We start from the raw sequence: 17,873 nt of genomic DNA, 5'->3' as shown, positions 1-17,873 counted from the left end.
TAACAAACTGGAAAAAGTTATCGCAAAGACTATGATGAGGCCAAAAATAAAGACTATTTTATGCCCGACAGTTACTCTTTAAAGCGGTATTGTCACCATAAAAATCAAATTTCAACAGCAACTGGTCCGAGTCTATTAAGTGATAAAGATGCTAATCCTGTATTCAAAACTTACAAAACTTTCTGCTGTTATGGTTTGTAGTTATCACATACTTTAGGAGCACTGGCCCTAGTGCCAAACGGTTGAATGCTGGGAGTTCTTTTTATCTATAGTATACTCCTCCTCTTACATTTATTTCCCTGCCTAGCTCCTTATCAGAAACACCCTCTGATTACTTGTGTTTACAAGCAAGGCTGAGGTGACTCAGAGATTGGAGGATAAGACAGTGCAGTTCCTAGTATACACCTCGGCGGGAGTGTCTGAAGACTCTGGGAGTAGGGCAGCTAATGAATACACAATGATCAAGAGAAGGGAGGGGGGAAAACAAGAGTCAGGGAGGATATGATGTCAGCATTAGCTTGGCAAGATGGCCACTGCCTAAAATGAATAGTGGCAATAAACACAATGTTGCCACTATATGAAAATAAAAAAAATAAAAAAAGAATTGTGTCATTTAAAAACCATTGTACCAGCACAAGAAGTTAGAATCCTTGTTTAAACAGTCTTCTACAGTTTTGAACCTATGTATAAATTACGTTTGTGTTAGTCTCTCTTTATGCGATTTGAAGCCACCCATTAAAACATTGATGAGAAAAACACTGAAACTGTGTCTGAGTAAACAAAAGTATGTGGGTAATGGGAGATCAGTATGTTTTTACTATGCTTTTTTTTTGCTGTTAATAGTGAACCTGTGGTGGTTAATGTGCTCACTTACAGTGGCCTCAATTCACAGAGCATTATCAAACACTTTATCAAACGTTTGATAATTTACCTCATGGGTAAAATCTCATTTTGAATTCACTAAGGTGTTATAGATTTGTTGAACGTCTTATCGGTAAAACATTCGATAAATATATAACACCTTAGTGAATTTAAAATGAGATTTTACCCATGAGGTAAATTATCAAACGTTTGATAAAGTGTTTGATAAACGTTTGATAATGCTCCGTGAATTGAGGCCAGTGTGTTCTGTTTCTCCCACATAAATTCTTTGGGGAATTTTGCACACATGATCAGGTATACCTGAGGCAGCGAAATCATTTGGTAGAAAACTGGATCGGATTGATAATCACATTAAAGGGAACCTAAAGTAAAAAAAGAAAAACAAAACCAATGTAACTTACCTGGGGCTTCTACCAGCCCCCTGCAGCCGTCCTGTGCCTGCGTTGTCACTCCATGAGGTTTCTGTCACCGACACCACTCTTTCTTTTGGATGCACGGCTCTGTCCGTCCGCCTCCTGAATGCGCTGCCGCAGACGGGAGCTCTCTGCGCATGCGCAGTAACTGAAAATCTCTACTGCGTATGTATGGGTGGCCATAAGGATGTGCATGTGCAGTGGCCATCGACTCGCTGAGTTGCCTGGCTAAAAGAGAGCACAGGTTTGCTGCAGGAGGCTGTTAAAGGCCCAGGTAAGTTAAACTGGCTTTTTTACCCATTTACTTAGGGCTCCTTTTAATCATGCCTTTAAAGAGAATCTGTATTGTTAAAATCGCACAAAAGTAAACATACCAGTGCGTTAGAGGGCATCTCCTATTCCCCTCGGTCACAATTTCGCCGCTCCTCGCCACATTAAAAGTGGTTAAAAACTGTTTTAAAAAGTTTGTTTATAAACAAACAAAATGGCCACCAAAACAGGAAGTAGGTTGATGTACAGTATGTCCACACATAGAAAATACATTCATACACAAGCAGGCTGTATACACCCTTCCTTTTGAATCTCAAGAGATCATTTGTGTGTTTCTTTCCCCCTGCAGCTATCTTCCACTGAAGTGTCAGGCTGTTTCTTCCTGCAGAGTGCAGACAGCTCTGCCTGTATGTAATTCCTCAGTATGTGAAAGCCCAGCCAGCTCAGAGGAGGATTTATCCAGCTTGTAAAAGATAAGAGAGAAGGGAGAAGCTGCCCTAATCTAAATAATACACAGGCAGTGTGCATAGAGGGGCCTGGAGGCGGGAGATGCATCACAGAACCACAACACTGAAGAACTTGGCAGCCTTCCAGACACAGGCTGACAAGTCTGACAAGAGAGAGATAAGTTAATTTATTACAGAGACTGTGATAGTAGAAAGTGCTGCAGTAAGCCAGAACACATTAGAATAGCTTTTGGAACTTGTAGGATGATAAAAAACAGGATGCAATTTTTGTTACGGAGTCTCTTTAAGGACCACTGTCGCGAAAATCTTAACATTTAAAATATATGTAAACATAGACAGATAAGAAGTACATTTCTTCCAGGGTAAAACGAGACATAAATTACTTTTCTCCAATGTTACTATCACTTACAGTAGGTAGTAGAAATCTGACAGAGACAACAGGTTTTGGACTCGCCCATCTCCTCATGGGGGATTCTCAGGGTTTTCTTTATTTTCAAAAGCACTTAGTGAATGGCAGTTGCTCCGCCCAACTGCCAAAAATGATTGCAGCGAGCAGGGAGGCTGTCCAGCATCTTTTTATAAATCTTGTTCAAGGAGTGTCTTTATAAAGAATAAAGGCATGCCGAGAATCCCCTTTATAGAGATGGACTAGCCCAAGATCTGTCAGATTTCTACTACTTACTGTAAGTGACAGCAATATAGAAGAAAAGTAATTTATGGCTCTTTTTACTCTGGAAGAAACATACTACTTATTTTTATGTCTTTACATCAATATGTATTTAAAATGTTAAGATTTTCACGACAGTGGTCCTTTAACTGAAAAGAATGAAGAGAGAGGACAGTAATACACAGGCACACCTTATCAACATAACCAACAAATGAGAATTGTGGGCGTTAGGTAGTAAATCAGGCTGCTAGAGCCTTACTCCTACCACATAAGCCGAATGACCGGCACACCAGCAAAGATTTTCCGATATATTTGTATTGAATCACACCAACAAATGCTCAGCAAGCAAGAGACATACATCCATTATATGGAACAAATGACACAATGGTATATACACCTAACTGTGTATACCATTGAATCATTAGTTGCATATACTGGATGTATCTCTCTTCCTTGCTGAACATTTTCTTGAGCAATTCAATACAAATTTATTGGAAAAATCTTTGCTGGCGTGCAGGTTACTGTTTATATGCAGGCATTTTTTAACAGAAGCGCTATAGTGAAATGTATGCTGTCCCTATAACAGATCTCATAATTTTCACCATTGTGCCCATTTAAGAGTGGGTGGAAAGGCGGTGAGGTTAGTGTGTGGAAAGGTGGTGGGGTTAGTTTGTGAAAGTGGGTGGAAAGGTGGTGGGGTTAGTGTGAGAGTGGGTAGAAAGGTGGCGAGGTTAGTGTGTGAGAGTGGGTGGAAAGGTTGTGAGGTTAGTGTGTGAGTGGGTGGAAAGGTTGTGATGTTAGTGTGTGAGTGGGTGGAAAGGTTGTGAGGTTAGTGTGTGAGTGGGTGGAAAGGTTGTGAGGTTAGTGTGTGAGAGTGGGTGGAAAGGTTGTGAGGTTAGTGTGTGAGTGGGTGGGTGGAAAGGTTGTGAGGTTAGTGTGTGAGTGGGTGGAAAGGTTGTGAGGTTAGTGTGTGAGTGGGTGGAAAGGTTGTGATGTTAGTGTGTGAGAGTGGGTGGAAAGGTGGTGAGGTTAGTGTGAGAACGGGTGGAAAGGTGGAGAGGTTAGTGTGTGATTGTGGGTGGAAAGGTGGTGAGGTTAGTGTGTGAGAGTGGGTGGAAAAGTGGTGAGGTTAGTGTGTGAGAGTGGGTGGAAAGGTGGTGAGGTTAGAGTGTGAACGGGTGGAAAGGTGGTGAGGTTAGAGTGTGAACGGGTGGAAAGGTTAGTGTGTGAGTGGGTGGAAAGGTTGTGATGTTAGTGTGTGAGAGTGGGTGGAAAGGTGGTGAGGTTAGTGTGAGAACGGGTGGAAAGGTGGAGAGGTTAGTGTGTGAGTGTGGGTGGAAAGGTGGTGAGGTTAGTGTGTGAGAGTGGGTGGAAAGGTGGTGAGGTTAGTGTGAGAACGGGTGGAAAGGTGGAGAGGTTAGTGTGTGATTGTGGGTGGAAAGGTGGTGAGATTAGTGTGTGAGTGTGGGTGGAAAGGTGGTGAGATTAGTGTGTGAGTGTGGGTGGAAAGGTGGTGAGATTAGTGTGTGAGTGTGGGTGGAAAGGTGGAGAGGTTAGTGTGTGATTGTGGGTGGAAAGGTGGTGAGATTAGTGTGGGAGTGTGGGTGAAAAGGTGGTGGGGTTAGTGTGTGAGTGGATGGGAAGGTGGTGGGATTAGTGTGTTGCAGTACCTACATTTCCTGTTACCCCTGGAGACATTAGTAGCATCCTTCCTCTGAGTCTCCTGAGATAATTCAGATGGCAGACCAACAGGGGGCTGAACATGTTGTGGGTTGTCCGTTTGCTGTTCATTCCTTTCTGAGTCCACTTTGCTTGACGGCTCTATCTTCTTTGTCCCTGGTTTCAGAAGCTGTGCCTGCATCTTCAATATCTGCCCCAATGGGCCAACATCTTTAGGAATTCTTCTAGATGTCCTTTTAGGTGGAGATTGTATTGTAGATTTGGAAGGCATAGTGTTTGTATCACTGCTCTTCTGACAATCCACAGCAATCACAAGTCTGTCCTCATCAGAATCACTATGGGATTCATGGCTAGTGAAAGACTGGACAGCAGTCATTGGCTCTTTGCTTACTTCAGATGGCTCCTGGCAAATCGTCTCTTCCATCTTTTCTGTTTCACCTTCTTCAGTGAGGAAAGTGAGGGGGGGGGGGGGTAAACATTGCATTAAAGAGATCCTACACTATTACACCGATTAACATTCTAGGGTTGATTTAAAGCGGACCTGAACTCAGAACTTCCTCTCTGCTCTAAAGGTTACACAACAGCATAATAACCTTTAAAACTAAAAACATTTGTTACAGCTGATACAAATCCTAAAATAAATCTGCACTGTTTCTACTTCCCGATTCATGGAATCAGACATAGTTAACATCCTGTGCTGTCAATTGAGCTTATCTGCCATATATACCGTGGCTGTCAGGTGACTGGGGAGAGATCAAATTACAACTTGTGACTGGACAAAAAGAAGGGGGAATTAAACAGGCTAAACTCTCAGAAATACATACAGGGTGCATTTCTCTTTTACCTTCTGTCATGTGCAAGAGTTCAGGTCCACTTTAATCACTTTGATAGAATCTGCATGAAATCACCAGCTACACTGACTTTCATGCAGCTGAGCAGGGTGAGCAAAGTTTAGTCATTTTAAAGTGCAAAAGCATGCAAAAATAGCACATTTGATTGATAGCAAAATATAACTGAAATAACACTGCTCATGGTTATATGCTTCAAATTCCAAACGAAATATTCATTTACACTGAAAATGGCCAGATTAATGAAGGACACACACACACACACTTTTAAAGTGGTCTGAAAGTCAGCATTTCGACTTTGCTCTAAAAGATTCCTCACATCTTTAAAGCTACTATCCCAGATTTTTTTTTAGCAGAACATCACTGAAACGGTTAACCACCTTAGCGGTATGGACGAGCTCAGCTCGTCCATTACCGCCAGAGGGTGCCGCTCAGGCCCTGCTGGGCCGATTTTAATGAAATAAAAAGCAGCACACGCAGCCGGCACTTGCCAGCCGCGTGTGCTGCCTGATCGCCGCCGCGAGCAGCGGCGAAAGAGGGTCCCCCCAGCCACCTGAGCCCTGCGCAGCCGGAACAAATAGTTCCGGCCAGCGCTAAGGGCTGGATCGGAGGCGGCTGACGTCAGGACGTCGGCTGACGTCCATGACGTCACTCCGCTCGTCGCCATGGCGACGAAGTAAGCAAAACACGGAAGGCTGCTCATTGCGGCCTTCCGTGTTACTTCTGGCCGCCGGAGGCGATCAGAAGAACGCCTCCGGAGCGCCCTCTAGTGGGCTTTCATGCAGCCAACTGAAAGTTGGCTGCATGAAATAGTTTTTATTTTATTTAAAAAAAAAACTCCCGCAGCCGCCCTGGCGATCTTAATAGAACGCCAGGGTGGTTAAACAAAGCACTTTGTCCTGCTATTCAACTTAAAATCCACATCCAAGCTGGAGATAACAGTATCTTTGTTTACATTCAAATGTTGATAAATGTGTGTGTAACAAGTGAACAGTTTCTGAGAAGCTGTCTCTGCGTCAGCAACACACACAGTTCAACTCATATAATAAAAAGCAGTTAGAATAAAATGCAATGGCAGCTTTCAGGGCAAGAAAAACTACACTTTGGAAACTTGTAATTTGTAGACATACAATATTACTTGCGCACAAAAGCAAATATGATAACTGTATGAATAAGAATAAGTAGAAAAACACATTTTTATTGACTGTTATGTCAGAGTTTCAGACCACTTTAGCAATACCTGTTGCCTGGCTGCCCTGCTGATCCTCTGTCTCTCTGCATTGCCGCTGGTAGTGCGTGTGTACGCACCTTTAGTCAAAGACCCTGAACAAGCATACGCTAATCAGGTGTTTCTGACATTGTCAGATCTAACAAGATTAGCTGCATGCTTGTTTCTGGTGTTATTCAGACACTACTGCAGCCAAATATATCAGCAGTGCTGCCAGGCAACTGGTATTGTTTAAAAGGAAATACATTTGGCATCCTCCATATTCTTTTCACTTTTGTCCTTTAAATTGACTATGTGGGAGCATGTGTGAATCACACATGAAGTCTTGTGCAACCAGGTTCTGGATTGTTAAACTGGGAGTAGATAAAGCATGAACAAAAAAAAAAAAAAACTGCATATTTTGCAGTACCTGATTTATCCACTTCCATGGACCCAAAAGTCTCGAATTCTGTGACATCATTCTCAAAATCCACCTCTTTCCTGACACAAGCTAGCTTCCTGTCTTTGTACTCTCTGTCAGCCTGTGACAATTATACATAATGAACAAACATTTGATACACTTGTTAAAAAATGTTGTAAAATTTGGTTACTTTCAAAAAGAATGTGGTGAATAGTTTTAATATCAGTTAACCTACAAAGCACATACGTAGAAAAAAAAGGCTAAACTAGTATGGCATTTACCTTGACCAGTTTGCCTTTCATACTGAAACATTTCTCTACGTTCCACTTGCATAGGGTTAAAAAGCTATCCACACGGAGTTTGCTAGAGCAGACTTTATGGTACATGGTTATTTTGACCTAATGTTCTATTGAACGCCTATAAGAGGGCTTTCTTATTCTTATACTGTCTGATTGTCATCTTGTCTGTACTGATTTCACTGCGCAATCAAACTCCTCTTAAAGCGGACCTGAACTCAGAACTTCCTCCCCGCTCTAAAAGCTAACCAACAACATACTAACCTTTAAAAAGATTAAAACATTTCTTTGTTGCAGCTGATACAAATCCTGCAATAAATCTGCAGTGTGTCTACTTCCTGCTTTCATGGAAACAGACATATTGTTAAAGTGAACCAGAGGCGAAAATAAACTGATGATAAAGAATTAAATTAATCCTCCTCCAAACATTTTTTTTTTCTTTTTAGATATTTTATGGTTTTACATTATATTTAAACATTTAGTTTGATTGAATGGTTTGTTGTCTCTGCTCAGTGGCAGCCTATTAAGTGTTCCTGAGTGAAAATACATGAACTGTTGACCTTCTCACATTTCCATCTGCTCTCAGAAGTTGTATACTGCCAAGAAAACTTTTATGGCAGTACTTTGCTTATCAGTGATTGCAAATTTGTATGCAGAGGCTCCAACAAGGTTAAAAACCGTTAAAAAAAGGGGGAAGTTTGATGGGCTTACCTCCCTCGTAGAAAAAAAAAGACTAAAGCACATTAATGTAATTCACATTTATTAAATACCCCAATCCTATCAGTGATGTTTACTATATTCTTGACAAGGTACCAACAAGACAGAAGCTGTCACTTGCATGCCTAAAAATTAACTCTTTCCGCAACAAAATAAAGCAAGTATAACAGCCTGGTTATTAATATATTTTGCACTCTATGTACACGTTTATCTCATGTCACATGTTGCCTTGGGCACACTAACATCCTGTGTTTAATAATTAGCAGCTCTGCTCTGGTAGCTAGCTGACTCAGCTGAGATAATATTCCAACTCGTGATTAGTTACAGATGAGGGGGAATACGAGAGGCAAAAAAACTTTGTTTATACATACAATGTGCATTTCTCTATGCTTGCCTTCTGTCCAGTGCAAGAATTTAGGTCCACTTTCAGTGTAAACTTACTTGGCCAGTAAAATCTGATTCTGGTTGCCCCATCAAAATATTCATCACTTTAGGGTATTTAACATTTGTAACATATACCATAGGTCTTACAAATCATTTTATCTGACTGTCAAGAATTGAAAGGACAACTGTAGCAAGATGGCTATGGGGGCTGCCATATTTATTTCCTTTTAAGCAACACCGATTACCTGATTATCCTGCTGATCCTCTGCTTTTAATACTTTTAGCCATAGGCCCTGAACAAGCATGCAGATTAGGTGCTCTGACTAAAGTCAGACTGGTTTATTTTATTTATTTATTTATTGTATTTATAAAGCGCCAACATATTACGCAGCGCAGGATTAGCTGCAAGCTTGTTTCAGGTGTCTGATTCAGCCACTACTGCAGCCAAAGAGATCAGCAGGACTGCAAAGCAACTGGTATTGTTTAAAAAGGAAACATCCATATCCCTTCTCAGTTAAGGCTCCCTTTAAGTTCCACTTGTCTAATGGCAATGCTGGGTAGATGGGACAGGGGCTCACAGATATTCACACACAGAGCCCAGATATACAACATCAGAATCCCATTGAAATACGTCCCTGTATTTCATGCTCTCTTAATCTGCAGTAAGGATCAGATACAGCTCTGCTTTCTGTTGGTTACTGAGAAGGTATACATACTCTAATCCTAGTGTGGTTCCCCCCATATCATGATGTTAAAGGGGACCCAAATTAAAAATACAAGATTTCAGAAGTAAAATCTATTTTCTAAATTATAATGATAAATAGCAGCCTTTTTTCAGCTGCATGATGACAAATATAAAATATTTTACATTTATTGGAGGAACCCCTCCCTTCCTTTCAAAATTGCCGGGATTTTTCCGGCAAACTGGTGGAATAGGTGGTGTCCGCCAATGGAGGAATTGCTAATGGCTGCCCCCAGTATAATCCTAGTTATGAAAAGAGAAGGGTGAAAAGCATGCACTGAAATGCTCATAGGCTTGAAGGAGTGTTTATTTATCTTTGTATGTGTCAGAGTGGTGCAACTAAATACTATTAATTAAAAAAATGTTTAGTTTGGGTCCGCTTTAAGTACATTATGAGTAAATACCTTTTGAAGGATACACGAGCTGAAAAAACAAAGTAAAGCTTTACTTACCCAAAAGTCTGTCTGTCTAGAGTCGAACTTCCGCTGTGCTCCAGGCTGCCGCTGACCCTCCACAAGATCGCCAAACCTCCGGCTGGGGCACAGTCTTTTGCACAGGCCTGGGCGCACAGTGCACCTCCTGTGATCGCACACTCATGGCCATGAGTGTTCTGCACTCGCACAGTTCACAAAGGCTAAACTCTGGGCCACAGGAGCATGATCATGAGAGGTGCGCCCTCGCATGTGCATAAGCTCGTGACCCAGCCTGGACAGATGGACTACTAGGGGCTGGAAGAACCCCTGGGTAACTAAAGCTTTTCTTTTCTTTTTTAGCTCATGCATGCTTTAAAGGACAACTGTAGTGAGAAGTACAGTATGTGGAGGCTACCATATTTATTTTATACACTACCAGTTGCCTGGCAGTCCTGCTGGTCTATTAGGCTGCCGTAGTGTCTGAACCCCACCAGAAAGAAGCATGCATCTTGTCAGATGTGCCAAAAATCTTCAGAAACCGCTGATCTGCTGCATGCTTGTTCAGGATATATGGCGAAATGTATTAGAGGCAGAGGATCAACAGGATAGCTAGGCAAATGTTATTGCTTAAAAGGAAATAAACAAGGCAGCCTCCATATCCCTTTCACTACAGTTGTCCTTCAAGGACTGGAATATTTATTTCATTTTAAACAACATCAGATGCTTAGCAGTTCTGTTGATCTTTCATGCCTGAATTACACACCAGTAACAACAATCCAGTCAAACGTCAGTCAACAATCTGGTCTGCATGCTTGTTCAGGGTCTATCGCTACAAGTATTAGAGGTAGAGGATCAGCGGGACAGTCAGGCTATTTGCATTGTTTAAAAGGAAATCAATATGATCACCTTCCCACTCCTCTCACTTCAGGTGTCCTTTAAGCCACAGACCAATTCTATAAACCAGGGTATTTGTTAACATGCTGCATTTACAAGGTTTTGTCATATACATTTATTGCATCCCTGAGATATTCATTTACCCAGATTTATAGGCAACACCCTATTTTACCAATAAAAAGCTTCCTGTATGAACACTGAAATTGGTATACCACACAATCATTATTATAAGTAATGATCAACTAAGTAGCAGGTTTCCTTGAAGTAGGATTATACTTCCAAAACTAAAATTACCAAATAAAAAAAACAATTGAAAGCAATCACACATTCTGTGCATAAAAATGCATACCTTCACTGCAGTTCAAGTTAGCTTATCTCTGGTTAATATAACCATTGCTGGTTAAAGCTCTCTGGAGGCATGTGTCTACTCTCCGTTCCCTTTCTTTTCTCAGCTTTGACTCAGCTGTTGTCAGAGTGATGTGCAAGTTCAGTAGAGGGAGGGAAGAGGGTTGCCTGGTTGATGCATCTATTCAGCAGAGGGAGGAAGGAGCAGAATCAAAACAGAGGCAGAGAGTGTCTTCTGCTTTTGCCGATGAGACAGAGATAAGTTATCTCAAACCACTCTTTGCAGTGAATGTGTGGGGATGCTTTCAAATGTTCTTTTATTTAACTAAGATTAGTTACAGAAATTTTCGTTTTGAGAGTAGAATACCACTTTAAATGATTTAAGCCATACAAGTCAATAGATTTTGACACATCTCTCACTTTAACACCACAAAGGAATAACTAGACAGCTCATGGTGACACAGAACAACCTGGAAGGTATAAAGGACTTAAAGAGACTCTGAAGCGAGAATTCCACTTTTTACCTGCCATTTACTTTGAGCAGTATGAGGAGAGGTGAAACGCCGCATTCCTGCGGCAAAACGAGGGCTTTATACCCCCCAAATCCTGGGGAGGCAGAGCTATGAGCTGCAGCTCTGCCTCTACTGAAGCCAATCTGCACGTGGATCTCCGCCCCTCTCTGTGAAGGAAGACTGAGAGGGGTGGTGAGAGCCAGCGATCAGCGGCGATTCACAACAGTAGAGGCAGAGCTACAGCACAAAGCTCTGCCTCTTTCAGGAAGCACTCCCCGCATTTTGCCCCGGGGATTTGGTGGGCATAAAGCCCCCGTTTTGCTGCGTTTCACCTCTCCTCATAGTACTGCTTAAACTAAATAGCGGGTAAAAAGCTGGAATAATTTTCGCTTCAGACTCTCTTTAAAGAGACCTTGAGATGAGTGGGAATAAAAGTTTTATACATACCTGGGGCTTTCTCCAGCCCTCTCCACACAGCACACTCCCATGTCAGCATCGAAATCCTTGATGATGCTCCAGTAGAAGCCCTGTTCTCCGCAGCTAGTTGGGTGTACTGCACATGCACAGCCTGGCCATGCGCGTTGCTGGGATCATTATACGCAGGTGAAGAACGCTCCCAGCCGCGGGAGTGAGACCGGGGAGCACGCTTGGCCTCACTGCACCGACTGGCTCTGACTTGCCACGGAGAACGAGGCTACTGCTGGAGAATCTTGGAGGAGTTAGATGCTGGCGTGGGAGTGATCTGTGCTGAGGGGGCTGGAGGAAGCCCCATGCATGTATAAAACTTTGAGTCCCCTTCATTTCAGGTACACTTTAAAGAGACTAAAAAGCCCTTCATTTAAAAGCAATGTTAAATGTAATTTTGCCTTCTTATTTGTGAGAATTCAGCTGCAAGTGAGCAACTGTTGCTCACTTACAGTTGAGTTATCGCAAAAACCTTCTGTTGTAAGAAGACAAAATTACATTAACTACTTCCCATTATTTGACACGTGTCTCACGTCCAGATTACCTACGCTAAAGATTCCTGGACGTGAGACTCGCGTCCAGCACTAAAACTGCCATAGCAGCAAGCATTTAAATAGTTACCTTGGGGGGAAAAAAAAAAAAAAAAAAAAAGTTTAAAGGTTTTTGTTTGTTTGTTTGTTTTTAAAGTTAAAGTGACAGTGTCACATTCAAAAATAAAGGTTTTTTTGTGTGTGAAGTGTTAACCCCTACCAGACTAATCAACCCCTTGTGTCACCTAACCTTAAAGGACACATCCGAGCACAAGGAAAATAAAAAAAATCCAGTTACCTTGGGCTTCCTCCAGCCCCTGCTAGCCGTTCTGTGCCCTCGCCGCAGCTACGCTCACCGATGGTGGCCCGGGGTCCACTCCAACACAAGATCCCCACTACGCATGCACGAGCGGATCTTGGAGCAACACTGACATCATCCGTACTGTATTGCGCAGGCGCCTGTACAGTACAGTCCGGATGACATCAGCGCCACCAGTGAGCCGCATGCTGGAGCGCAGAAGAAGCCGACCCGGAAGCCAACCTGGCAAGGTCGGCATCTCCACTGGAGGGGACTGGGAGCCAACGGAGCTGCGGCGAGGGCACAGGACGGCTGCCAGGGGCTGGAGTAAGCTCGGGGTAAGTGGATTTTTTATTTTTAGGTTGCTCCGACCTTCCCTTTAAGATTTGTGGACAACTGTGTAATGGCTGCTGCGATAATGATCGGATGCAATCACTAAGGCGACAGCTCGGGGACTCAAAGCTTTATAGATGTACCACTATGTTGTTGCCTAGCAATTCAGCACCGGGGGCCCCAAACTGTGTGTTGTAGTGATCGCAAGCAATCTCTACAAATACACAGGTTGGCGATAATGGTACACCACATGCCCAACTGGTGATGAAATATGAATATATGGTCGTTTTAACTGAGACAAGCCAAATAATGTATTTTAGGAGTTTTAAAACTGTGTCACGTCACGTAAAAATTAGGAAGGGTGAAACATGAAAAAAATTTTCCTCAATAAAATGCCTGTGAAATAAAACAATACTTGGAAAAAATACTACCCATAGAAAGCCTAAATTATCCTGGAAAAAAAAAAAAACTATATGTATCACTTTGTGGCACATACAATAAAAAAAAAAAAAAAAAAAAAGTATTTCTGTATCAATAGTGACACAGCTGATATCCCAAAATGGTCAGGAATCTTAAGGGGTAAAAACCCAGGAATGCGAAGTGGACATAACAAGTGTAAAGGGTTTTGTCTATTATACAATTTTATGCATGTTCTCTTTTTCAGTAAGTGTACCGGTAATTTAAAGTAAACCTGAGATGGGATAATAAAAAGATTTAATACTTACCTGGGGCTTCCTCCAGCCCCATGAGTAGCGTGTCCATTGCCATCCATATCGGTCCCGGTAACCAGGCTCAGTCGTGCCAATCGGCCCATTGTGCATGCATGGCCTGCTCATGGGGCTGGAGGAAGCCACAGATAAGTATCAAATATTTTTATTAGCCCATCTCAGGTACACTTTAAAAAATAAAAATGTTGTAGACTAAGTATCCTAAAGTCAGATTAGTGCTCTCATGTAGACTTTAAAAAATGGTTAAACTGTGAATTTAATTTTCATGAAATTACGGTTTGTCCCTTACCTATAGGCGCACACAGAATTAATGTTCCTCTGATGCAGTTTTTCTAACAGTGAGATTTCCTGACAGCTCTGACTGATCCTCAATAATGCAGCACACCTAATGCCACCTTGATGTTTGTGACAGCCCTACATGTGTGGCTGATCAGTAAGAAAACTGGCACAGGAGTAATCCCACTTCCCATAGCATATAGAATAGTTATTTGAAACAAAAACCCTCAATGTTGCCAAAAAGAAAAAAATTTGTTTCATATCTAAAAATTCAGCCTACAAAAGGATTCTTTGGCACAGTAATCAGAGCAGAGAAACACTCACATGCCATTCTTCCTCCTTTTTGTCCAAAAATACAGCATTTAATGCCAAGCGTGAATTCTTCAGCATAAATTGGTCCAGAACAACCTCATGATACATCTGACTCTTTTCTCTTGTGCTCAGTTGTTTTTTGGGAAGGGGAGAATCCACATACACCACTTTCAAAGGCTTGCCACCTGGTAAAGGTAAACACAAAACACTGCAGTGAGTTATTAGAATTACTGTATTTATAGAACACCAGCATCCACCATGGTGCTGTGCAACACAATGCAACGTATTAGGCCAGAAACCCACTAGGAGTGATTTTCTGAGTGCTTTGTGATTTGAAAACTCTTGCTAATGTAATGCTGTGGGTGTGATCCCACTTGAGCGATGTGATTTTATACAAATCCTCCATAGCTTTGCATTAGCAAGAGCTTTTTTTAAATCACTAGCGATTAGAAATCACTCCTAGTGGGTTTCTAGCCTTACACTATAATATAGGCAGCATATTATACATATATACTAATGTGACATATTGACTTTTTTGTTTACTAATGATGACAATGTCTATTTTATAATAAAGGTTATTGTAAGCAATGTAACAGAGGCGCCAAAAGTGTAAAAATAGATAAAATGTTTAAAAGACAGGGAGGTAATAGGTGGACTTACCTCCCTGATGCAGACACAGGCAAAAAAGTCGGATTTTCGACAAAATAACGTTTTATTTTATATACTCCAATATTTTGCAACGCGTTTCGTGGGCTCAACCCACTTCATCAGGCCATAAAAAGGAGCAATCAAACACTGTAGGACAGAAGAAACGAGGCCACTGAATATTCTATTCCAATATATTAATGCGATGGTTATTGCTTTTTTACATACAAATATATATATATATATATATATATATATATATATATATATATATATATATATATATATATATATTTAAAAATTACATCCACATAAAATTATATACACGAAAGTGCCCACATATGTTCTCAGTGTAATCACTATGAGTGTGTACATATCACTGTGCTCACATATATACAGTTGTGTGTAATATAAAGAAAGGTAATATAGAGAATCCTCTTCATTCAGTGAGGAAAAAAAACCGGAAGATTGGCTATGTTAATTTTTGGCCAAAGTAACCATAATGGTGAGTATAAGATGAAAGGAGGAATGATGACAATAGCTTAACGCTAACACAGAGTAAAAACAAAAATACAGGTGATAGACAGTAATCAATAGTAAGAGGACTGTGAAAAATAAGGTGAGTAAATACACGATTGGAAGAGAAGAAGGGTTCTTACCTGTGAACAGCTTCAGTCAGCTTAGCGCCTCTGTGCTTTGCCGCTGTTATGCTGCTCATAATATAGTATGGCTAATGGGTAAATTGAAGCCAATCAGCCTATGAGGTGTACGCTCTGGCTGTGCGTAATAAGTGAGCGACCATGGGTATGTTTTGTATACAGGCGTCGCGACCTGTAACGTCACGCGCCTGCGTGGTATTAGGCTGGGAGCTGAAACTATCATGGGCAGTCCTAGTTGGGCGGATGCGTCCTTTTTGCCGGCTCGCGCCTGCGTATACGAAGGTGGAAGCGGCGAAGTCGCCATATTTATCTAGGGAAATGCGTCCTTTTTGCCACGCCTGCGCATTGGAAGGCGGAAGCGGCGTTGCCGCCATGTTAGTCTAGGGAAATAAACGGCAGCGCTGCTCTGATTCTGCCGTATGGAACTAGTTTCTGTTTGTAAAGTTATCGGAAAAAAAGAAAACAATGGGCGATGGGCAATTAGGGCTAGTTAGGAATTTAGTGGATATTTTGTTAAATAAAAATACAGTGTGCACAAAAGATGGTGAATGGGTGTGTGATGGGATTGTCAAGGCAACCGAGATGCAGGTTGTGTTATGTGTTAATTAAGCGAATGGGGCAAGATGTCCTGATTGTCTCATATTCTTAATGGCTTAATGGGCTGAGGACCCCCTCATGTCACAATTGTTGCATCTTATGTAATTTAACCTATGACATATAAAAACAATTAGAAAACACACTTTGAAGAATCCTAAAATTATACAGAATATTAAAAAACAGTAAAGCATTTTTTATCCACTCAAAATATGTACACCTGAATGTTTACAGTCAGGGGAGGGGAAACACGGGGAAGAGACAGGGCGGGAAGGGGATGAACAAGGGGAAGGAGAAGTGAGGGAGAGGAGAGGAGAGGAGCAGGGGAGGGGGGGGGGGGATGGGTTCTAGTTTGGAGGGTTAATAAAAACAGGTACAGTATTATAAGAAAACTTGTTAAGATTGAGGTTAGACATATACGATCTTGAAATAAAAATCGGTTATAAACCCGGCTAAAAAAACAAGATAAAAGAAACAAGATAAAAGAGAGGACTGGTAAAATTGCATCAAATTGTATAGATTTGGATTATTAATGTATTTTTTCCAGCTGTTCATTAAGTCCAGCTGGAGTGAGGGTTTTTAAAATTTGAATCCAGTACATTTCTTGTTTTTTTAAAAATTGAAAGGTATCATGGCGTGTTTAGGGTGATATTGAACAATGCCGGGTTACTGTGATGATGTGCGGTGAAGTGTCATGACACACTGTGCAGTGGATAGTTTTTGAGGATGTTTCGTTTGTGCTGTCCGACCCTGGCCCGTACCAACTGTGTGGTGCGGCCCACGTATTGTGATCCGCAAGGGCATGATATAACATAGATGACGTTTCTAGATGTAAAGTTAATGTGACTATTAATAGAATATATTTTGTTGGTGGTGTTGGATTTGTAGTTGTCTGTGGTGCAGATGAATTGGCAAGCCTGACATTTTTTGTTCATGCAAGGGAAAGAGCCTGGCTGTTGTGAAGTTCTGGGGTTGGGTTCTAATGTATCGGTAATGTTTACACGGCTTGGGGCTAGTATACTTTTTAAATTGGGGGCTCTTCTAAATGTTATGGATGGGGTTTTTGGCAGCAGGGGTAGTAAGTAGGGGTCTTGGCGTAAGATCTCCCACCTAGTGTTGAGTATCTGCCTGATTTGGGTATGTTGTAAACTAAATTTTGTTGGCGACGTCGCCGCTTCCGCCTTCCTATACGCAGGCGCGAGCCGGCAAAAAAGGACGCATCCGCCCAACTAGGACTGCCCATGATAGTTTCAGCTCCCAGCCTAATACCACGCAGGCGCGTGACGTCACAGGTCGCGACGCCTGTATACAAAACATACCCATGGTCGCTCACTTATTAAGCACAGCCAGAGCGTACACCTCATAGGCTGATTGGCTTCAATTTACCCATTAGCCATACTATATTATGAGCAGCATAACAGCGGCAAAGCACAGAGGCGCTAAGCTGACTGAAGCTGTTCACAGGTAAGAACCCTTCTTCTCTTCCAATCGTGTATTTACTCACCTTATTTTTCACAGTCCTCTTACTATTGATTACTGTCTATCACCTGTATTTTTGTTTTTACTCTGTGTTAGCGTTAAGCTATTGTCATCATTCCTACTTTCATCTTATACTCACCATTATGGTTACTTTGGCCAAAAATTAACATAGCCAATCTTCCGTTTTTTTTCCTCACTGAGGCCTGGTGCACACCAAAAACCGCTAGCAGATCCACAAAATGCTAGCAGATTTTTAAACGCTTTTTCTTCTTTTTCTGTAGCGTTTCTGCTAGCATTTTGCGGTTTTGTGAAGCGTTTTTGGTGTAGTAGATTTCATGTGTTGTTACAGTAAAGCTGTTACTGAACAGCTACTGTAACAAAAACCGCCTGGCAAAC

The 17,873-nt window shown here is 41.7% G+C and overlaps 1 protein-coding gene across 4 annotated transcripts in view; it reads right to left on the bottom strand.

Moving 5' to 3' along the window:
* ICE2 (interactor of little elongation complex ELL subunit 2) overlaps positions 1-17,873 on the bottom strand; it is a 140,129-nt gene that overhangs the window by 72,508 nt on the left and 49,748 nt on the right. For all 4 annotated transcript variants that reach the window (XR_011030328.1, XR_011030327.1, XM_068275695.1 and 1 more), the window contains exons 8-10: positions 14,113-14,285; positions 6,865-6,976; positions 4,374-4,820 (exon numbers count right to left, since the gene is read on the bottom strand). Coding sequence is in view for 2 of the 4 variants with exons in the window: in XM_068275695.1 (XP_068131796.1) it covers positions 4,374-4,820; positions 6,865-6,976; positions 14,113-14,285 (732 nt within the window). In the remaining 2 variants the exon portion in view is untranslated. The remainder of the gene's footprint in view (positions 1-4,373; positions 4,821-6,864; positions 6,977-14,112; positions 14,286-17,873) is intronic.

The sequence above is a fragment of the Hyperolius riggenbachi genome, chromosome 3, assembly GCF_040937935.1.
Source record: "Hyperolius riggenbachi isolate aHypRig1 chromosome 3, aHypRig1.pri, whole genome shotgun sequence".
In the NCBI taxonomy this organism is placed as follows: domain Eukaryota; kingdom Metazoa; phylum Chordata; class Amphibia; order Anura; family Hyperoliidae; genus Hyperolius; species Hyperolius riggenbachi.
Note: the sequence above shows the minus strand (reverse complement) of the source record. Positions and strands in the feature narration are given on the sequence as shown.